Source organism: Scyliorhinus torazame, chromosome 1 (assembly GCF_047496885.1).
Source record: "Scyliorhinus torazame isolate Kashiwa2021f chromosome 1, sScyTor2.1, whole genome shotgun sequence".
Classification (NCBI taxonomy): domain Eukaryota; kingdom Metazoa; phylum Chordata; class Chondrichthyes; order Carcharhiniformes; family Scyliorhinidae; genus Scyliorhinus; species Scyliorhinus torazame.
The window spans coordinates 25,440,970-25,464,873 of NC_092707.1; the positions used below are offsets into that span (position 1 = coordinate 25,440,970).

The following is a 23,904-nucleotide window of genomic DNA, read 5'->3' on the forward strand; positions in this document are numbered from 1 at the left end:
CCTGAGATACAGGTTGATTCATTGGAAATAGCAAAAATTCAGTTCAAATTAAGCAAATGGCACATGAGAAAGAATTAAAGCGGCTTGAATACGAAAGAGAGAGAGTGGAAAAAGAAAAGGAGAAGAAAGGAGAAAAGAAAGAATAGCCCTAGCAGAACAAAAAGAAAGAGAAAGGGAGATACAGATCAGGGAGAAAGATAAAGAGAGAGAGTTTGAACTTCAGAAAATGGCTATGAAACATGACAGTCAGTTAAAATTGGCAGACATAAAGGGAAACGTACAGTTGGATGATAGTGATGAGGATAGTGAGAAAGAGCGTCATAGTCGAAGGCTTGGTGGGGATCTATTTAAATATGTCCAAGCATTGCCAAGGTTTGACGAGAAGGAGGTGGAAGCCTTTTTCATTTCATTTGAGAAGGTAGCTAAACAAATGAAATGGCCACAGGACATGTGGGTATTACTGATTCAAACAAAGCTGGTAGGTAGGGCCAGTGAAGTGTTTGCATCACTGCCGGAGGAGGTATCTGGGACGTACGGGGAGGTGAAAAATCCATCTTAGGTGCATATGAACTAGAGCCTGAAGCCTACAGACAAAGGTTTATAAATTTAAGGAAATAATTTGGTCAAACTTACATGGCGTTTGAAAGGCTCAAACAGAGTAATTATGATAGGTGGATAAGGGCTATGAAAATAGACCAAACGTATGAAACCCAGAGAAATTATACTTTTGGAGGAGTTTAAAAATTCAATTCCTGGTTTCCGACATCAGTTTCAGCCTGTGAGGGATAGAAACTGGGGACATGAGAAATGCTCAAGTGGTAAAAGTAAAGGTGATCTGATGGGAGATAATAAGGAGGGTGTACCTCAGATTAAAAAAGAAATCCAGGAGGGTGGAAGAGACATGAAAAGTTTCAAATGTTTTCACTGTAATAAACTAGGCCATGTAAAGTCACAGTGTTGGTGGTTGAAGAAAAACACTGGGAAGGCTGATGTGGTAAAACAGGATATGACAGTGGGGTTTGTTAAAGTGGTAAAGGAAAGCCCAAGTGAAGCGAAGGAGGTGCAAAATATTGTACAGCCTGATCAAGAGGTGATTGATAAGAAGGTGCCAGATCTCTTTAAAGAATTTACTTGTGTGGGTAAAGTTTACTCATGTGTATCAGGAGGAGCAGGTAAAGAAGTCACAATTTTAAGAGATACGGGAGCTAGTCAATCTTTAATGGTAAGAGATGAGGAGTTATGTAGTTTGGGAAGAATGTTGCCAGAAAAGGTGGTAATATGTGGAATTCAGGGTGAGAGGAGTAGTGTTCAATTATATAAGGTAAGGTTGGAAAGTCCAGTGAAGAGTGGTGAAATGGTAGTAGGAGTAATAGATAAACTATCTTGTCCAGAAATACAGTTTATCTTGGGTAATGATATATCTGGATCGCAGGTGGGAGTGATGCCTACTGTGGTTGATAAGCCAGTGGAAAATCAGACAACTGAAATGTTGAAGGATGAATATCCTGGTATTTTTCCGGATTGTGTCGTAACAAGGTCGCAAAGTCACAGGTTAAGACAAGAGGAGAAATCAAAGAGTGAAGATGAAGTTGAATCATAGAATTTCATAGAATTTACAGTGCAGAAGGAGGCCATTCGGCCCATCAGGTCTGCACTGGCTCTTGCAAAGAGCACCCTACCCAAGGTCAACACCTCCACCCTATCCCCCAAAACCCAGTAACCCCACCCAACACTAAGGGCAATTTTGGACACGAAGGGTAATTTATCATGGCCAATCCACCTAACCTGCACATCTTTGGACTGTGGGAGGAAACCGGAGCACCCGGAGGAAACCCACGCACACACGGGGAGGATGTACAGACTCCGCACAGACAGAGAATCAAGCCGGAATCGAACCTGGGACCCTGGAGCTGTGAAGCAATTGTGCTATCCACAATGCTACCGTGCTGCCCAACTTGATACTTGAAGTGCAAGTATCAGAAACAATTTTTGGTCAGATGGTTGAAAAACAACAAGACCAGGTGGAGGATGAGGCGGATATTTTTAGTTCAGGAAAATTGGCGGAGTTACAACAGAAAGATGCAGAAATAAAACGGATGTATCAGAACGCATATACAAAAGAGGAATCTGAGTGGATTCCAGAATGTTATTATTGTAAAAGTGATGTCTTGATGAGAAAATGGAGACCTTTGTATATGCAGGCGGATGAAAAGTGGACAGAAGTTCATCAAGTAGTATTGCCAGTAGGGTATAGAAAGGAGGTGTTGTGAGTTGCACATGAGGTACCAGTGGGAGGTAATTTGGGAATAAGAAAAATTCAAGCTTAAATCGAAAAACATTTTTATTGGCCTGGGCTATGTAAAGATGTAGTTAAATTTTGTCAATCATGTCACACTTGTCAAGTGATAGGGAAACCTCAAGCAGTGATAAAACCAGCGCCCTTAATACCCATTCCAGCATTTGAGGAACCTTTTACAAGGGTCCTAATTGATTGCGGAGAACCGCTTCCTAAAACGAAAAGTGGGAATCAATATCGTTTGACGATAATGGATGTGTCTACTAGATTTCCAGAGGCCATTCCAGTATGTAATATTACAGCTAAAAAGATTGTGGAGGAGTTACTTGAATTCTTTAATAGATATAGACTACCCACAGAAATACAATCGGATCAAGAGTCAAATTTTATTTCAAGGTTATTCAAAGAAGTTATGGATAGCTTAGGAATAAAACAATTTAAATCAACTGCGTACCATCTAGGATCGCCGGGAGCATTAGAAAGGTGGCATCAGACATTAAAGACGATGTTGAGGGCTTATTGTCATGATTATCCAGAGGATTGGGATAAAGGAATTCCATTCGTACTGTTTGCAATTAGGGATGCACCTAATGAGTCAACCAAATTTAGTCCTTTTGAACTAATTTTTGGTCATGAAGTAAGAGGACCACTTAAATTGATTAAGGAAAAATTGGTGAGTGAGAAATCTTGGGCGTCATTCTCCGCCGGCGGGAGTCTCCGTTCTGCCGGCGCCCGGGGGTTTCCCGACGGCGTGGGGCTGCCCCACAATGGGAAACCCCATTGACCGGCCGGCGTTACGGAGACTCCCGTCGGCCGGTCAGCGCAGAAATGTGGCGGGGCATGTAGGAGAATTTCGCCCCAGAACTTACATTATTGGATCACATGTCAAATTTTAGGGAACGATTAAATAGAGCAGGTGAATTGGCTAGACAACATTTCAAAGTTGCACAAAATGTGATGAAAAGGGTAGCGGACAAGAAATCCAAAGTTCGTAGTTTTGCCAGGGGGAGACAAAGTATTGTTAGCAGTGGTAGGTGAACCTTTAAAAGCAAGGTTTTGTGGACCTTATCAGATTGAAAGGAAATTAAGTGAGGTGAATTATGTGGTAAAAACACCAGATAGAAGGAAGTCTCACCGAGTGTGTCATGTGAATATGCTTAAAAGTTACTTTGAAAGGGAAGGAGAGAAAAAGGAGGAGGTTTTAATGCTTCTAACTCAAAGTGACGAATCAAATCCAGATGACTGTGAATTTGACATACCTCAAATTAAATTGGAAAACAAGGATGTTCTTAAAAATTGGGATAAATTGTTGAGTTACCTTCCAGAGGAAAAACGGACTGACCTGAAAGAGTTATTGATATCACATGGGCAAGTTTGTAGAAATAAATTGGGAAGTACTAAAATGGCTGTACATGATGTAGATGTGGGAAATGCTGTTCCAATCAAACACCATCCATATCGACTTAACCCTTTAAAATTAGCACAGGTTAACAAAATGATATTAAAAGTTATGGGTCAGGTGAAGTCCATGGTACACTTTGGGGTTCTCTAAACCCTGGCCCATAACAACCTCTACAGATCTTTGTATCATCTGCAAACTTAGCAACAGTGCCTTCAGTTCCTTCTTCCAGATCATTAATATATATTGTGACGATCATACCTTGGGACTCAGAGGCCTCTGGAGCCCCCGGGTGGTCAGGGACTGGGCAAGGCAAGGTGCACAGGCACACTGGCAGTGCCAACCTGGCAGTGCCAATAGTCTATGCCTAGATTCCTCCTTCCAAAGTGCATAACCTCACACGTTTCCACATTGTATTTCATTTGCCACTTCATTGCCCACTCTCCTAGCTTGTCCAAGTCCTTCTGCAGCCCCCTTGCTTCCTCAATACTACCTGTCCCTCTACAGATCTTTGTATCATCTGCAAACTTAGCAACAGTGCCTTCAGTACCTTCTTCCAGATCATTAATGAATATTGTGAAAAGTTGTGGTCCCAGCACGGACCCCTGAGTCACACCACTATCTGTCACTTATAATGACAATTGCCTGTGGACTGATCTTATACCCTCAGCTGATGTGCCAAACAGCCAATCCCACTGCCTCTCTCACCACCCTCCGACCCCCACCCCCTCCCAACAGCGACAACCCGCTGTCCGCTGATGTGGTCAATGCCTGCAGCTCACTGATCACCTGCAAACGAGGTTGGTCGAGCAAATTAAGTTTCCGTCAACCCTGCCGCCCCTGCAACCTCAGCAACATCCAGATCAGTCCTCACTGATCCAATTTCTAGGCCAGAACCTCTTTTAATCGTCGGATCATTCTGCACAGAAGGAGGCCACTTGGTCTGTCGTGCGTGAGCTGGCTTTTTGAAAGAACTATCCATTGGTCCCATTTTTCTTGCTCTTTGACCAGAGCCACACAAATTTCTTCATCTCAAGTTTATCTTGTCCAAAGATGTGCAGGTTAAGTGGGGTTACGTGGATAGGGCGGGGGAGTGGGCCTAGGTAGGATGCTCTTTCAGAGGGCCGGTGTAGACTCGATGGGGTGAATGGCCTCCTTCTGGACTGTAGGGATTCGATATTCAGTTCCATTTCGAGAGTTACTATTGAATCTGCTGGCATCAACGCATGAGGCAGTGTTTTCCTTATTGCAGCATTCAAAATAAAGGTCCAGAAATTCGTTCTGTGGGAATTGCATTCCAGAGGTGCCTTGGAAGATGCACTGGGCGCCCCAGGTGTTTCCATGCAAGGACTGCACAGGAATTGCCCGGAAAGGTTTAACTTCCATTGGCCAATTATCCTAAACTGGGAACCATCCAAAACTCTGAATTAAACTGGAGCGGCATGATTTCAACTTCCTCAGCAGAATAGTTACCCAGGATTGAGGCCACTTCTAACCCTTGGTTAACTATGGTGCTGACACCTTCCACTCCTTCCCCCCACTAGAATCACCCCCTTTCTGACCATTCCCCACCCTCTGACTATCCCCAACCTGTCTCACTGGCAACCAACCCTTCCCCTGATCACCTGACGAGCACTCCACTCCCCCAATCACCCAACTATACCCCCACCACTGACTACTCTCCATTCATTTTAATCCTGCCCCACGCCTCCTGACTGCCTGATCTCCCCACACCTCCGACTCCCCGGCCACCCTCTATTCTGCTGGTCACCTGTTGTGGTGAAACTGTACAAAATAACCACAAGAGACTCGGGTACACGTTATGATCATTTGTTCAAGCATGCCGGGAGAGCACAGTCTCCGAGAGACCTATGTAACAGCACTCTGCCAAGTCACAGATTTCCATTGTATTGAGACACTGTTGGTCACGTACTCTGAACATTGTTTAAATTCAAAATAGGTTAACATGAAACAGATGTCTTTGATTCCAGGTATTTGGTTCACAGCAGAGCATCAGAGGCTACAACTTAATCTGACCAGACTCAATGTCTGTCCTAACAATAAACAAATTTGATTCCCAAGATCTTGCTGGAGTTCTGCTGACAGAAGGTCTTGAGGGCGTACAAGGTTTGTCAGTCAACTCATGCTGCTGGCCCCCCCCAGGTGTGTAAGGCTCACTGGTGTCGAGAGTTCACTGGCTGTGTAAGCATTTACATACATAAAATTACATAAACTTTACTGTGCAGAAGGAGGCCATTCGGCCCATCGCGTCTGCACCGGCTCCTGGAAAGGGCACCCCACCCAAGGTCAACACCTCCACCCTATCCCCATAACCCAGTAACCCCACCCAACACTAAGGGCAATTTTGGACACTAAGGGCAATTTATCACGGCCAATCCACCTAACCTGCACATCTTTGGACTGTGGGAGGAAACTGGAGCACCCGGAGGAAACCCACACACACACGGGGAGGATGTACAGACTCCGCACAGACAGTGACCCAAGCCGGAATCGAACCTGGGACCCTGGAGCTGTGAAGCAATTGTACTATCCACGATGCTACCGTGCTGCCCCCTTCAAGTTTAAGTTTGTGCTCTAACTGCAAGTTTAAGTGTGAGCTCTAACCCCCTTTTGCTAAATCTATTCATTCCCCCAACACCACCTGACCATATGCCCAACCCATCCTACCCCAGTTACCATGCACACTTGTCTTCTCTCCTGTCATAGTGGGGGGGACCTTGAAATGTACTAGTTTTTGGCAGCGAGTGGGGTAAAAAGGGGACGTGCTTTCACTTCCCCTGAAGCTGTGGACCCCCATGGAAGGATTCCCAGTGGCAACTGCAGTGTGCATTGCTCAGAAGGTTCAGGGTGGATGTGCGGGGGTGACACATTTAGCTCCAGCTCATGGCTGAGTACAAAGGAGTAGAAGGGCAATCTGATGGTGATCGCCACTCCATGGAAGATTCAGGCCGAATTTACTTCAGCTCCCCATTTCTTGCCAATTATCCTCAGTTTCCAAATCCTCCTGCCAATGGGAATAGTCGGTGGCTCTACTCAAAAGCCCTGATTAATTTGGCTGATTGGCGATGCCTTGTAATATAGTGCTTAGCCCTTCACGTTGCCTTCTCAATGATAAATAAGCATGTTGCCGCAGCATACTCACAGTTGAACATCGAGGAATATTCGCTTGTCCTCCCCGACATGAATCCTCCAGATACAATCCTCTCCTTCGTCGTACGGTTCAGGCCAGTTTGGAGAGAGAATAACTCCTGCCGGGCGGGACAGCTCCCGACCACAAACCGCTAAAATAAATCAGAGCAGAGTGAAAGACACATCCTCTCAGGAGTTGTTGACAGAGATCTGGCGGTTTCCTCCTCATGGGGCAATCTAGAACTTTGGATGCAGATCAAAATAAGTGGGCGGGGGAGAGGGGAGGGGGTCACTAATTTAAGATTGAGATGAGGAGGAATTTCTTCTCTCAGAATTAATCTTTGGAATTCTTGAGGCAGCACGGTGGCTCAGTGGTTAGCCCTGCTGCCTCACGGCGCCGAGGTCCCAGGTTCGATCCCGGCTCTGGGTCACTGTCTGTCTGGAGTTTGCACATTCTTCCCGAGTTTACGTGGGTTTTGCCCCCACAACCCAAAGATGTGCTGGGTTGGAGGATTGGCCACACTAAATTGCCCTTAATTGGAAAAAATGAATTGGGTACTCTAATTTAATTTTAAAAAAATCTTTGGAATTCTCTGCTCCAGAGAGCGATGGTCACTGGATCATTCAAGGTCAAAATAGATAGAATTTTGATCCACAAGAGAGTTAAGGGTTATGGAGCAGGGGGCGGGTGGCGAGGGAAGCAGGAAGGTAAGTTGAGTTAAGGCCGCAATCGGATCATCCTTACTGAATGTTGAAACAGGCCCGAGGGGCCATATAGCCTCTCCCCACTCCTATTTCCTATGTTCTTAACTCTGGTGGGATTTTCCGGTTGCGCTGGCTCCGAGATTGGAAATTCCTCCCAGAGGTAGACGGACCTTTAAATGGTCCGTCAAATTTTCTATCCCGCTCACGATGATCCCCGTGCAGGCGGGGCGGGAAAATTTCCCCCTCTTAAATAGCTAGTTCCATTAAATGTATTAAGAGTACAGTGGGCACAGTTACTTGCAATCTGGACCAAATTTCTCAACTCGAATTTCCATCGACTCACCAGTAATTCAAGTCAGATGTTTAGTCATAGATAGAGTCATAGATGTTTACAGCATGGAAACAGGGCCTTCGGCCCAGCTTGTCCATGCCGCCCAGTTTCCATCACTAAGCTAGTCCCACTTGCCTGTATCATAATATACATCTATGTGTATAATGGAGTGCAGACAGGCAGTGATTGACACACAGGATGACCAGTAAGCACACAGAACAGAGCAGCCAATCACCAGACAGGCCACAATCACTATAAAGCCAGAGCGCACCAGTTTTCCCCCTCTCTCGGGACCCAGCCTCTGAGACAGTCAGAGTTAGTGAGCTGGCCAGTGCAAACACCATGTGGTAGCTTGTAAGTCTGGTTAGGCTAGTATCAGGTCACCAGTCAAGTCAGCATAGTGTCAACCCACAGTTGAACATGTATAAAAGTTTAGATGTTAAATAAAATCGTGTTGCATCTTATCAAGTGTTGGAGGTCTGTCTGTCGCTACACTGTATCAAGTGCAGTCCACATCGACCCAGCCTACCCAACACATCAGCCTGCATTTGGCCCATATCCCTCTGTACCCACCCTGCCCATGTTACTCTCTAACTGCTTTTTAAAAGACAAAATCGCATTTGCCTCTACCACTGCCTCTGGCAGCTCGTTCCAGATGCTCACCACCCTCTGTGTGAAACAATTTCCCCTCTGGTCTCCTTTGCATCTCTCCCCTCTCAACTTAAACCTATGCCCTCTAGTTCTAGACTCCTCTACCTATGGGAAAAGATGTTGACAATCTACCTTATCAAGGCTCCTCATTATTTTATAGACCTTTATCGGAAATTGGAAGATTAACCTTTTAGTCTGAATACTGTTTCCAAGATTCACGTAAGGATTGAGATTTCTTGGGTCTTCCACCTAGTTCCAGCAATACTGTCCGTTCAAATCGCCTCTATCTGACACTTCTTTCAATGCAGGCCTCACCAGCACACTAAGCGTCGCCCCCCCTTCAATGAGAACTCTCCTGGTTCTAACATTTTTTAACTTTGGAGTCTTGCATTTAAAACACTCACTCTCTCTCCTCAACTTGGCTATCCCAGAAGTTCGACTCATAGTTTGTAGAGTCCATCAATGCCCTTTCAGAGAAACATGGTTCTTAAAGGGACCGTAACCCCAATGTGAAATATAGGTTTTCTTCCCCTAAAGGCACTGAGACCATCACATACTGAACAATGATTTTACATTTCAAATGAGATTAATTGATGTAAATGAACATAGAACATACAGTGCCATACAGAAGGAGGCCATTTGGCCCATCGAGTCTGCACCGACCCACTTCAGCCCTCACTTCCACCCTATCCCTTTAACTCCTCCCAACCTTTTTTGCACCCTAAGGGTAATTTAGCATGGCCAGTCCACCTAATCTGCATGTCTTTGGATTGTGGGAGGAAACTGGAGCACCCGGAGGAAACCCACGCAGACACGGGGAGAACGTGCAGACTCCGCACAGACAGTGACCCAAGCCGGAATCGAACCTGGGGCCCTGGTGCTGTGAAGCCACAGTGCTAGCCACTTGTGCTATCGTGCTGCCCTTGGGAGAGACTGGATGTGTTAAGGACTATATAAATATGAGTTCCTTCTTCCTAGCTATGTGGGAGGTCATTTCAGCATTCTTCGAATTCAAGAAATGCTCTGTTAGACACTGTGCAGTGATATTTTATCTCATAACAGCATGCATCACGTACAGTGATACATCGCTATACATACAAATAGCAGTCTGGTAAATAGTCAGTTTGTCAAGAGCAGTACTTTATGCAAGACTATTTATTTCATTAGGATTATGGAAAACCTAAAAAGGCCGAAGTCTCCATGCAGTTCTGAAGGAGTGCCGCATTGTCAGGGGTTTTGTCCCATTAATGAATCATTAGACTGAGAGCGGGATAGTCTGGTCGTTCCCGCCAGCGGGATCTCGCAGTCCCTCTGACGGCGGGCACCTGCGATGGGTTCTGGACAGCAGAGGGTGCGAAGAACGGGAAACCCTGCTGACAGCGGCGAGACCGGAACATCCCACCACCAGCTAAAATTCCCCGCCGTCGCAAAACGCAGTAATGGAAAATCCCAACTCTAAGACTTGTGCACAGAAGTTTCCCCCAACATGGGAACAGGAAAAGAGGCAGGTGGACCTGGAGGTCCGCATTATCTATCGAAACATTAAAATATGTTACATTTTAGTGAAATTACATGAGGGGGGTCTGTAAAAGCACAATCACTGGGGATTTATAATAACATTAGAGTGCTCCTTCACTGCATTGCTAAATAGATCTTCCATCAGATGTTACATATGGGCACAGGTTTAAGGTGATCAGTAGAAGGATTAAAGGGGATATTAGGCAAAATCCTTTTCACCCAGATGGTGCTCGGTGTGCCCTGCCCGGATTGGTGGTTCAGGCAGACACCCTCACCTCTTTTGAAAGGTACGTGGATCTGCACCTGAAGTGCTGGAACCTGCAAGGCTGCGGATTAGGTGCTGGAAGATGGGATAAGAATGGGTGGGTAGCTTTTTCAGCTGGCACAGACACGACGGGCTCTTTCTGTGCCCCTTCCTTCATCCTATCACTGTGCCCAAAAGCTTTCCTTTACCTCTGCAAAGTGGTTCAGTTTCATTCCAGTATGGCTCCCTGATGTCAATGCACTCGATAACAGATGATCCATGTTCCATAGTATAACCTGGATCACACGTGAACTCCACCACTGACCCAACACTGTAGCTAGGATTGGTTGCTGTAAAGTTCCCATTCTGCATGTAAGGCTCGAAGCAGTGTCCACGTTCGAAGGCTGAGGAAAGGGAAGACATGTGTTCTTTGATGTTTTATATATATAATAATAATAACAATCTTTATTAGTATCACAAGTAGGCTTACATTAACACCGCAATGAAGTTACTGTGAAAATCCCCGAGTCGCCACATTCAGGCGCCTGTTCGGGTACACAGAGGGAAAATTCAGAATGTCCAATTCACCTAACAGCATGGCTTTCGGGACTTGTGGGAGGAAACCGGAGCACCCGGAGGACACCCACGCAGACACAGAAAGAACGTGCAGACTCTGCACAGACAGTGATTCAAGCGGGATTCAAACCCGGGACCCTAGCACTGTGAAACAACAGTGCTACCCACTGTGCTACCGTGCCACATATATAACATATAGATGTATGCTATATATAGAAAGTAACTTAATATATACAGTAAGTTAATCGATGGAGTTGGAATAAGGGAGAAAGTAATGAAGTCTTAATCGGGGTTACTGTGCATGTTTGTGAATGCAGAAAATATACTCAATAAGATTGGGGAGTTAAGGTGCAGACGACATTGTGGAATGGTGATATTGTGGCTATGACAGAGACCTGGCTCAAGGATAGTCAGGACTGGGTGTTAGATATTCCTGGGTACAAGGTGTTCAGAAAAGATAGGGTAGCAAGAGAAGGAGCAGGGGTGGTATTGGTTAAGGAGAGCATTTCAGTGCTGGAGAAAGAGGAGGTCCCAAAGGGTTCAGGGACAGAATCAATTTACTTATAGCTAAGGAGCGAAAAGGCTGCAATTACGTTGCTAGGTGTCGTCTATAGACCACCAACTAGTGAGAAGGATGTGGAAGAATAATCTGCAGGGAAATTACAGAGAGATGTAAACATTGTAGAGTAGTTTTAATGGGGGACCTTAATTACCCGAATGTAGACTGGGACAGTGGTAGTGTAGATGGCGGAGAGGGGCAAGAATCCCGAGGGTGTGTTCAGGAGTTTTTTTTACAGGAGTGTGTCCAGTCCAACGACACTGTCAGAATTGGGCTGGGATTCGCTATTCCCCGCCGCTGCGATCGGGAATTCCGATCGGACGGAGAATGGATCATCAATCGAATAACGGATTTGGCGCCGGGTGCCAGTCCCGTTGCCGTTCCCTGATGCCCCGTCGTCAGCCGTATCACACTACCCAGCCCGTGTTGGCAGGAAAATGCTAATTCAGGATGGGCATGCAATTACTGGGCTGGAAGTTCGATTCTTCCCCCCTGCTTCCCTCCCCTGACCATGAAGTTCCAACCCCCACAGCTGGAAATCCACAGGGCGGGCTTTGGTGTGAAGTTGGCCAAGCACTGCCTGCCGTGGTGGTGCCTAAGGGGCTCCAATTCACGGAGCCATTTTATTTTCTATGCTACACTGTTTAAATATCTATTGTAACTGAGCACGAGGTGAAAATGCCAATCTTAATTCCACTGAATCAATTTTTATTTCCACTTCCAGTTTCCTTGCTCTGTCTCAGAGTCTCATCATCTCCTTGTGTCATCCACTTAAAGACTGCTCTCAAACACATGGGCAGGACTATCAGAAGGAGGGTCTCCTGCCCTTCCTCCCGAAGCGTCGGCAAGGAACGCAGCCCCCCGATACCGGCTGAACCGCAGCCATTAAATGCTTGATGTAAATTCGCTAAGAGCAAGACTTCCGCCACCATCTGAGGACTAAGTCCTGCCTTAGGAATGCTGGCCAATCCAATGGGCCAGGAGTTCTGTAGCCCCTGCAGTGCCAGTTTCAAGCGGTGGCCACTGCTGGGACTACAGCTGGCCCCTGAAGAAGAGGAGCTAATGGAAGCCAGACTGAAGTCCAGAGTATAAGCGGGGCCTAGCCGGCAGGACGCAAGACAGGGAGTGAAGGGATTTGGGAGCTGGGGTGTGAGCTTGGGTATATTGCGTCCAATGGGCATAGGGGACAGCCACATGTATCCACCCGTGTGTCTGAGACCTGTCCATGCAGCTAAAGTGGCTACTAATTGACCATTAAGGAGCTCAATAGGTCCAAGCATTGGGCAACTCTATCCTCTCTGAAATGGAAGACATGTTGTGGTAGGTAGGTGGTGGGCAGGCCACGCAATGCATTTTATGAACCCTGTTGCCTTCAAACCTTCCTGTTAGATCCACAAAATTCTGCCTGTTAGTTTTATTAAATGAAGAGATAGTGTCATCGTTGTAATGCCCTAATCTAGATTATTCTCATCACTGAGCTGGCTTTGAATCCAGGTCCCTTGTACTCCCTTACTGAGTAGTAAATCAACTTCTAGCCTCTTCTTGGTTGCAATGAATGTGCCCATACGCTGGACTCCTTTCCTTTCCCATGACTGTAAGGTTTGAAAGAGAAAGATAATTTGTACCTTCGTATCGAATGTTGAACCCGCCTGCTGTCTTAGTCTCATCAGAGGTGAATCCAATTCGGACAAAGGGCTCATTGCTGATCAAACCTTCCAGAGGGAAGAACTCATTCTTTAAAGAATCATATATAGCTGTATGTCCACTGTAGACAGTCAATCTGATCAATAAAAGAGAAAATCAAATTCAGGTTATAAAGTCTTCAGCACATATAAGCCATTCTGTACAACATGGCTATCACAATCTTTCTGCTCCACCCAAGACTCCTCTATATTGTCTGTGCTATGCACATCAACTATTCACAGTGGGAGCGAGTTACACATCATAGAACCATAGAATCTACAGTGCAGAAGGAGGCCATTCTGTCCATCGAGTCTGTACCAGCCCTTGGTAAGAGCACCCTACGTAAGCCCACACCTCCACCCTATCCCAGTAACTCAGTAACCCCCCTAACCTTTTTGGACACTAAGGGCAATTTAGCATGGCCAATCCACCTAACCTACACTGTGGGAGGAAACCGGAGCTCCCGGAGGAAACCCACGCAGACACGAGGAGAATGTGCAGACTCCTCGTAGACAGCGATCCATCCCGGGATTCGAACCTGGGACCCTGGAGCTCTGAAGCAACAGTGCTAACCACTGTGCTACCGTGCCGCCACTCTCTGGAAAAATAAGTTTCTCCTGATTTCCTTGTGAATTCATCAGTGACTATCTTAAATTTATGGGGCAGTTAAGTGCTTTCTACAGAGAAAAAGAGGAAGCGAGAGCACCTAATTGTCTTTAATGTGGTCCAGGAGCTGTCAATCGTAGCTAGATGTTTACAAACATTGGTTATTTTCACATCTGGGTACTTGAAATCCACTCAAGCATGAAGGAATTTAGATTAAACGATCCAGACAGCTGGCTGTGTGTGCAAGCTGTCAATTATAGCCTTGTAAAATCAATTTCACATTGATTTTCTGGGAGCGGGAGAGAGAGGAAACTGGAGTGCAGCAAGTGCAGTTTGGGTTTCAGGTGGGTGTTTGAACTTGCCCCCAGGTTCCAGCGGCCTTCATTGTCGGGAGCGGGATAGAGAGAGGCAGCCGGAGCACAGCGATTGCAGCTTGGGATTCAGGTAGGTGTTTAAATTTGCCCCCAGGTTCCAGTGGCCTTCATTTCCGGGAGCGGGAGAGAGAGAGGGAGCCGGAGTGCAGCTTGGGAATCAGGTAGGTGCTTAAGTGTTTGATTTTTACCTCTATTTAAGTTGGGCGGTTGCTATACCCGAGACACTACACTTGCAGTGTCTCCCACCCTTCCACCTCCTCTAACCTAAGGGGGTGAGTGAATATCAGGTAAGCTCTCTCTTTTCTTTTCCTTTAACCCGCAAGTTATAGCTTCAGATTTTCGGCGGGAGCAGTGGCCAGGGGTCTGTCGGGAAGGTAAGTTTACCCTTTGATAACTTACCTTGCAGAAGAAGCGGCCTTCAGATTTTTGGCGGGAGCAGTGGCCAGGGGTCTGTCGGGAAGGTAAGTAGCTGGGAGAAATTTAACTCTTCGTGGGTTGGTAAGTATTGTGATTGGTAAGTAAAATCCTTATTCCTTTCACTTATTCATTATTTGATATTATATTTGTAATCAGTTAAGGTAAAGTGTAAAAATGGCAGGAGATCCCAGACCCGTGTTATGCTCCTCGTGCTCAATGTGGGAGTTCAGGGACGCGGCCGATGCCCCTGACTCCTTCATGTGCAGGAAATGTGCCCAGCTGCAGCTCCTGTTAGACCGCACGACGGCTCTGAAGCTGCGGATGGACTCACTTTGCAGCCTCCGCGATGCTGAGGAGGTCGTGGATAGCACGTTCAGTGAGTTGGTCACACCGCAGATTAGGATTGGTGAGGGAGACAGGGAATGGGTGACCAAAAGGCAGAGAAAGAGCAGGAAGGCAGTGCAGGTGTCCCCTGCGGTCATCTCCCTCCAAAACAGGTGTACCGTTTTGGATCCTGTTGGGGGAGATGACTCACCAGGGAAAGGCAGTAGTAGCCAGGTTCATGGCACCTTGGCTGGCTCTGCTGCACAGAAGGGCAGGAAAAAGACTGGCAGGGCTATAGTCATTGGGGATTCAATCGTTAGGGGAGTAGACAGGCGTTTCTGTGGTCGGAAATGAGACTCCCGAATGGTATGTTGCCTCCCGGGTGCACGGGTCAGGGATGTCTCAGACCGGCTGCAGGATACACTGGAGGGGGAGGGTGAACAGCCAGTTGCCGTGGTGCATATAGGCACCAACGATATAGGTAAAAAACAGGATGAGGTCCTACAATCAGAATTTAGGGAGTTAGGAGATAAATTAAAAAGTAGGACCTCAAAGATAGTAATCTCAGGATTGCTACCATAGAATCATAGAACATTACAGCATGGAAACAGGCCCTTCGGCCCAACCGGTCCATGCCGCCCAGTTTTTACCATTAAGCTAGTCCCAGTTGCCCGCACTTGGCCCATAACCTTCTATACCCATCTTACCCATGTAACTATCTAAATGCTTTTTAAAAGACACAATTGTACCCGCCTCGACTACTACCTCTGGCAGCACATTCCAGACACTCACTACCCTCTGAGTGAAGAAATTGCCCCTCTGGGCCCTTCTGAATCTCTCCCCTCTCACCTTAAACCTATGCCCTCTGGTTTTAGACTCCCCTACCTTTGGGAAATGATGTTGACTATCTACCTTATCTATGCCCCTCATTATTTTATAGACCTCTATAAGATCATCCCTATGCCTCCTACACTCCAGGGAAAAAAGTCCCAGTCTATCCAGCCTCTCCTTATAACTCAAACCATCAAGTCCCGGTAACATCCTAGTAAATCGTTTCTGCACTCTTTCTAGTTTAATAATATCCTTTCTATAATAGGGTGACCAGAACTGCACACAGTATTCCAAGTGTGGCCGTACCAATGTCTTGTACAACTTCAACAAGACGTCCCAACTCCTGTATTCAATGTTCTGACCAATGAAACCAAGCATGCAGAATGCCTTCTTCACCACCCTGTCCACCTGCGACTCCACCTTCAAGGAGCTATGAACCTGTACTCCTAGATCTCTTTGTTCTATAACTCTCCCCAACGCCATACCATTAACTGAGTAGGTCCTGGCCTGATTCGATCTGCCAAAATGCATCACCTCACATTTATCTAAATTAAACTCCATCTGCCATTCGTCGGCCCACTGGCCTAATTGATCAAGATCCCGTTGCAATCCTAGATAACCTTCTTCACTATCCACTGTGCCACCAATCTTGGTGTCATCTGCAAACTTACCAACCATACCTCCTAAATTCTCATCCAAATCATTAATATAAATCACAAATAACAGTGGACCCAGCACGATCCCTGAGGCACACCACTGGTCACAGGCCTCCAGTTTGAAAAACAACCCTCTACAACCACCCTCTGTCTTCTGTCGTCCAGCCAATTTGGAATCCAATTGGCAACCTCACCCTGGATCCCGTGAGCTTTAACCTTCTGCAACAACCTACCATGCGGTACCTTGTCAAAGGCTTTGCTAAAGTCCATGTAGACAACGTCTACTGCACTGCCCTCATCTACCTTCTTGGTCACCCCCTCAAAAAACTCAATCAAATTTGTGAGACATGATTTTCCACGCACAAAGCCATGCTGACTGCCCCGAATCAGTCCTTGCCTCTCTAAATGCTTGTAGATCCTGTCTCTCAGAATACCTTCTAGCAACTTACCTACTACAGATGTTAGGCTCACCGGTCTGTAGTTACCAGGCTTTTCCCTGCTGCCCTTCTTAAACAAGGGCACAACATTCGCTACTCCACAATCTTCAGGCACCTCACCTGTGGCTGCCGATGATTCAAATATCTCTGTTAGGGGACCCGCAATTTCCTCCCTAGCCTCCCACAACATCCTGGGATACATTTCATCAGGTCCCGGGGATTTATCTACCTTGATGCGCTTTAAGACTTCCAGCACCTCCTCCTCTGTAATATGCACACTTTACCAGTGCCACGAGACAGTCAGAGTAGAAATTCAAGAATAGTCAGAATGAATACGTGGCTTGAGAGATGTTGCAGGAGGGAGGGGTTCAGATTTTTGGGACATTGGAACCGGTTCTGGGGGTGGAGCGACCATTACAAATCGGATGGTCTACCCCTGGGCAGGACTGGAACCAATGTCCTAGGGGGTGCTTTTGCTAACACTGTTGGGGAGGTTTTAAACTAATGTGGCAGGGGGATGGGAACCAGATTAGGAAGTTAGAGGTCAGTAAAGAGGCAGCAACTAAAGCCAGTAAGGTACTAGATAATAAACTCAATGTGACTAAGGGGAAGAGTAGACAGGGAAGAGATGATGAACGCAAAGGGGCAGGTGGTCTGAGGTGCATTTGTTTCAATGCGAGAAGTGTAGCAGGTAAGGCAGATGAACTTAGGGCTTGGATTAGTACCTGGGAATATGATGTTATTGGTATTACGGAGACTTGGTTGAGGGAAGGGCAAGACTGGCAACTAAATATTGTAGGCTATAGATGCTTCAGGAGGGATAGAGAGAGTTGCATTACTGGTCAGAGATGATATCACAACTATGATTAAGGAGGGCACAATGGAGGATTCGAGCACTGAGGCAATATGGGTAGAGCTAAGAAATAGGAAGGGTGCACTAACATTGTTGGGACTTTATTACAGGCCTCCCAAAAGTGAGCGTGAAGTAGAGGTACAAATATGTAGAAAGATTATAGAAAAATGTAGGAGCAATAGGGTGGTCGTGATGGGAGATTTTAACTTCCCCAACATTTAATGGGATTAGAACATAGAACATAGAACATAGAACAATACAGCGCAGTACAGGCCCTTCAGCCCACGATGTTGCACCGAAACAAAAGCCATCTAACCTACACTATGCCATTATCATCCATATGTTTATCCAATAAACTTTTAAATGCCCTCAATGTTGGCGAGTTCACTACTGTAGCAGGTAGGGCATTCCACGGCCTCACTACTCTTTGCGTAAAGAGATTCATGTAGTGTTGGAGGCGTAGATGGAGCAGAATTTGTAAGGAGCATCCAGGAGAGTTTTTTAGAGCAGTATGTAAATAGTCCAACTCGGGAAGGGGCCATACTGGACCTGGTATTGGGGAATGATCCCGGCCAGGTGGTTGGAGTTTCAGTCGGTGATTACTTTGGGAATGGCGATCACAATTCCGTAAGTTTTAGAATACTCATGGACAAAGACGAGAGTGGTCCTAAAGGAAGAGTGCTAAATTGGGGAAAGGCCAAGTATAACAAAATTCGGCAGGAGCTAGGAAATGTGGATTGGGAGCAGCTCTTTAAGGGTAAATCCACAGTTGAAATGTGGGAGTCTTTTCAGGAAAGGTTGATTAGAGTGCAGGACAGACAGAATTGAACCGTGCTGCTGGCCTGCCTTGGTCTGCTTTAAAAGCCAGCGATTCAGCCCAGTGTGCTAAACCAGCCCCTCAATGTCCGAGGGGGTGCTTTTGCGAATATTATTGGGGAGGTTTTAAACTAATGTGGCAGGGGAATGGGAACCAGATTAGGAAGTTAGAGGTCAGTAAAGAGGCAGCAACTAAAGCCAGTAAGGTACTAGATAATAAACTCAATGTGACTAAGGGGAAGAGTGGACAGAGAAGAGATGATAAACGCAAAGGGACAGGTTGTCTGAGGTGCATTTGTTTCAATGCGAGAAGTGTAGCAGGTAAGGCAGATGAATTTAGGGCTTGGATTAGTACCTGGGAATATGATGTTATTTGTATTACGGAGAGTTGGTTGAGGGAGGGGCAAGACTGGAAAATAAATATACCAGGGTATAGATGCTTCAGGAGGGATAGAGAGGGAGGTAAATGGGGTGGAGGAGTTGCATTACTGGTCAGAGATGATATCACAGCTGTGATTAAGGAGGGCACGATGGAGGATTCGAGCACTGAGGCAATATGGGTAGAGCTAAGAAATAGGAAGGGTGCACTAACATTGTTGGGACTTTACTACAGTCCGCCCCAAAGCGAGCATGAAGTAGAGGTACAAATATGTAGACAGATTATAGAAAAATGTAGGAGCAATAGGGTGGTCGGATTGGAGATTTTAACTTCCCCAACATTGAATGGGACTCATGCAGTGTTGGAGGCGTAGATGAAGCAGAAATTGTAAGGAGCATCCAGGAGAGTTTTTTAGTGCAGTATGTAAATAGTCCAACTCGGGAAGGGGCCATACTGGACCTGGTATTGGGGAATGATCCCAGCCAGGTGGTTGAAGTTTCAGTCGGTGATTACTTTGGGAATAGCGATCACAATTCTGTAAGTTTTAGAATACTCATGGACAAAGACGAGAGTGGTCCCAAAGGAAGAGTGCTAAATTGGAGAAAGGCCAAGTATAACAAAATTCGGCAGGAGCTAGGAAATGTGGATTAGGAGCAGCTCTTTAAGGGTAAATCCACAGTTGAAATGTGGGAGTCTTTTCAGGAAAGGTTGATTAGAGTGCAGGACAGACATGTCCCTGTGAAAGTGAGGGATAGAAATGGCAAGATTAGGGAACCATGGATGACGGGTGGAATTGTGAGACTAGCTAAAATGAAAAAGGAAGCATACATAAGATCTAGGCAACTTAAATCTGATGAAGCTTTGGAGGAATATCGGGAAAGTAGGACAAATCTCAAACGCGCAATAAAGAGGGCTAAAAGGGGCCATGAAATATCTTTGACTAACAGGGTTAAGGAAAATCCCAAATCCTTTTATTCATCTATAAGGAGCAAGAGGGTAACTAGAGAAAGGATTGGCCCACTCAAAGACAAAAGAGGGAATTTATGCGTGGAGTCAGAGGAGTTGGGTGATTTTCTTAATGAGTACTTTGCATCGGTATTCACCAAGGAGAGGGACATGATGGATGTTGAGGCTAAGGATGGATGTTTAAATACTCTAGGTCAAGTCGGCATAAGGAAGGGGGAAGTTTTGGGTATTCTAAAAGTCATTAAGGTGGACAAGTCCCCAGGTCCGGATGGGATCTACAGCAGGTTAGTGAGGGAAGCGAGGGTCGAAATAGCTGGGGCCTTAACAGATATCTTTGCAGCACCTTGAGCACGGGTGAGGTCCCAGAGGACTGGAGAATTGCTAATGTTGTCCCTTTGTTTAAGAAGGGTAGCAGGGATAATCCAGGGAATTATAGACTTGTGAGCTTGACGTCAGTGGTCGGCAAACTGTTGGAGAAGATACTGAGGGATAGGATCTACACACATTTGGAAGACAATAGACTGATCAGTGATAGGCAGCATGGTTTTGTGCAGGGAAGGTCATGTCTTACAAACCTAATAGAATTCTTTGAGGAAGTGACAACGTTAATTGATGAGGGAAGGGCTGTAGATGTCATATACATGGACTTCAGTAAGGAGTTTGATAAAGTTTCCCATGGCAGGTTGATGGAAAAAGTGAAGTCGTATTGGGTTCAGGGTGTACTAGCTAGATGGGTAAAGAACTGGCTGGGCAACAGGAGACAGAGAGTAGTGGTGGAAAGGAGTGTCTCAAAATGGAGAAAGGTGACTAGTGGTGTTCCACAGGGATCTGTGCTCGGACCACTGTTGTTTGTGATATACATAAATGATCTGGACGAAGGTATAGGTGGTCTGATTAGCTAGTTTGCAGATGATACTAAGATTGGTGGAGTTGCAGATAGCGAGGAGGACTGTCAGAGAATACAGCAAAATATAAATAGATTGGAGAGTTGGGCAGAGAAATGGCAGATGGAGTTCAATCCAGGCAAATGCGAGGTGATGCATTTTGGAAGATCTAATTCAAGAGCGGACTATACGGTCAATGGAAGAGTCCTGGGGAAAATTGATGTACAGAGAGATCTGGGAGTTCAAGTCCATTGTACCCTGAAGGTGGCGACGCAGGTCGATAGAGTGGTCAAGAAGGCATACAGCATGCTTGCCTTCATTGGACGGGGTATTGAGTACAAGAGTCGGCAGCTCATGTTACAGTTGTATAGGACTTTGGTTAGGCTACATTTGGAATACTGCGTGCAGTTCTGGTCGCCACATTACCAGAAGGATGTGGATGCTTTAAGAGGGTGCAGAGGAGGTTCACCAGGATGTTGCCTGGTATAGAGGGTGCTAGCTATGAAGAAAGGTTGAGTAGATTAGGATTGTTTTCGTTGGAAAGACGGAGGTTGAGAGGGGACCTGATTGAGGTCTACAAAATTATGAGAGGTATGGACAGGGTGGATAGCAACAAGCTTTTTCCAAGAGTGGGGGTGTCAATTACAAGGGGTCACAATTTCAAGGTGAGAGGGGGAAAGTTTAAGGGAGATGTGCGTGGAAAGTTTTTTACGCAGAGGGTGGTGGGTGCCTGGAACGTTTGCCAGCGGAGGTGGTAGAGGCGGGCACAATAGCATCATTTAAGATGCATCTAGACAGATATATGAATGGGCGGGGAACATCGGGAAGTAGATCCTTGGAAAATGGGCGACAGGTTTAGATAAAGGATCTGGATCGGCGCAGGTTGGGAGGGCCGAAGGTCCTGTTCCTGTGCTGTAATTTTTTTGTTCTTTAATATGAATGAAAGCCTTGCAGATCAAAGATTTGAGGGGGTTTAAACACAGCTGATGTGGTTTTGCCTTTCTAGGAATTTACAGGTGCTGCTTCCTCTGCCTGAGCCAGCAGGTATATTGCACAGCTGAGTGATGCGACCATCAATTCACTGAGAGACACGTTGAGAAGTAAACCGTGGTTTTAATCAGCTTACAACTGAGCCTGCCTGTGACCGGTACAACAATGAATGCGGCCCCGCAGGTCAGCTGCCTTTATACTTCCTGTATGTGGTGGAGCCATGGGCGGAGCCCGTACATGCCCCGACATATCCCCCTGTGGGTGAAGCCGTACAATGGCCCATAGGTGGAGCCCACAGGGTTAAACACATAACGTAACACGATATAGCAGTAACATATCACAGTGCACTGGTGAATTAACAGTAGTTCCATTCACCACACTGAGTTTTCAAGCAGTGATTCTTTTCACTGTCTGTCTGAACATCTCTCCCGAGCTTCCAGGGAGGGGTCTCTGTAATATGGGTCTTTGATGGGGGAGTCACCCTTATACTATGTGCAAGGGGGTGACTCAGAAAATCCCATGGTTTAGGTGGTTGGGGTGGGGGGAGGGGAGGCAAGGGGCCCAGCTCCCAGACCTCGCTATTGGGCCAGCCACTCAAAATGGTGATTTTTGCAATGGAATCCCTCCCAATCACCGCCGAGCATAGATTTTCAAGGCCAGGGGATGGTGAATCGCCTCTGATTCCCACTCCCAGCAGGAGTGCAAATCAGAGACCATTTGTCGCCGGCAGGAGAACGTGGGGAAGAATTCTCCATTCCTGAGGCTAAGTGCCAGCACCAACAGAGAATCCACGACGGGAAAATTGGCGCAAAACCCTCACCAATTCCGGTACCAGAGAGAGGCTCGCACCGGTGCCGCATGGAACACCCGTGGATTGTGGGGAAAATGGGCAGAGAATCACCGGAACCCAGACCGCGAGTGTACAGGCTGACAGATCTGCACCAGTCCTGCCAGAAAACATGGCACCGACCCCCTGACCACCCCCAACCACGCCCCTTACCCTTAGCAGCAGCTCCCCGGCCAGCGGCACGGATCCCGGGCGAGTGTGGCAGCGCTGGAAACTGACCACAGGCGGCACGCTAGTTTCCCCACCGCTGGGACCAAACGTGGCCTGCGCCATCAGGAACCCGTCCCATCGGGAGTGGAGCATCGTTGGTGGGCCGGCTGATGATGCGGCAACAGCCTTGCCACTGTGTGAGGCACGCATCCCAATGACGCCAATTTGGAGGGGGCGGAGCATCGCGGACTGGCATCAAACTGTGCCGTCCCCGAATCTGGCACCGGAAGCCTTGCTCCGTCTGATCACTGATCCTGATTTTGGCGTCGGGCTACGGAGAATCCCTCATATCGTCTCCCAAACAAAGAATTCTGACCATGGCCTCTGATTCGTGTCCCGTTCACCTTGGAAACATCGGGCGTGATTCTCCGACCCCCCGCCGGGCACGAATCCCGCCCGCTGCCGTATTCACCGGCGACGTTTTCCGGGCAGGGTTCGGATGCACGCCATGCCAGTCGGGGGCCGTTGGCAGCGCCCCCCCCCCGGTAAATCTCCGGGCTCTGGTGGGCCAAGTAGCCGTCTGTTTTTGGCCAGTCCCGCCGGCGTGGGTTACGCATAGTCCCACACGGCGGGACTTGGCAGGTAAGTCGGCGGGGGCGGTCCTCAGGGGGACGCGGGGTATCCGATCCCGGGGTGGGACCCCCACAGTGGCCTGGCCCGTGATCAGGGCCCACCGATCTGTGGGCGGGCCTGTTCCGTGGGGGCACCTCTTCCTTCCGCGCCGGCCCCTGTAGGGCTCCGCCATGGCCGGCGCGGAGAAGAGAACCCCCCGCGCATGCGCCATAATACACCGGCTGGTCTGCGCATGCCCTTCGGCGCCGGCTGGATCGCGCCAACCCCTCCGGCGTCCACCTAGCCCCCGAAAGTGCAGAGAATTCTGCACTTTCGGGGGCTGTTGGCACCGGAGTGGTTGGCGCCGCTTCTCCCGCCGGCGTTGGGACTTAGTCCCCAGAAGGGAGAATCCCGCTGATCAGTTCTGCATTTACTCTGCCAAACTCTTTCATAACCGTGAAGATCTATAATCCTTCATCCCTTCGAGAGTAAAGAGCCCAAAGCTGTACAATATTTGGTGATAGGCATAATCTCTCAGCCCTGGAATAATTCTAATAGATCCTTTTTGGATCATCTCAACTGCCCCTCTATCCTTTTATATCATACGGAGACCAGAAGGTTCAGACTGCTTCAAGCGTGGTCTTTCCGAG

At 47.2% G+C, this 23,904-nt stretch overlaps 1 protein-coding gene across 1 annotated transcript in view; it reads right to left on the reverse strand.

The window, feature by feature from the left end:
- LOC140391644 (seizure 6-like protein) overlaps positions 1 to 23,904 on the reverse strand; it is a 522,156-nt gene that overhangs the window by 147,215 nt on the left and 351,037 nt on the right. Inside the window, exons 7-9 of the mRNA XM_072476384.1 lie at positions 13,055 to 13,209; positions 10,504 to 10,698; positions 6,859 to 6,997 (exon numbers count right to left, since the gene is read on the reverse strand). Coding sequence (XP_072332485.1) covers positions 6,859 to 6,997; positions 10,504 to 10,698; positions 13,055 to 13,209 — 489 coding nt within the window. The remainder of the gene's footprint in view (positions 1 to 6,858; positions 6,998 to 10,503; positions 10,699 to 13,054; positions 13,210 to 23,904) is intronic.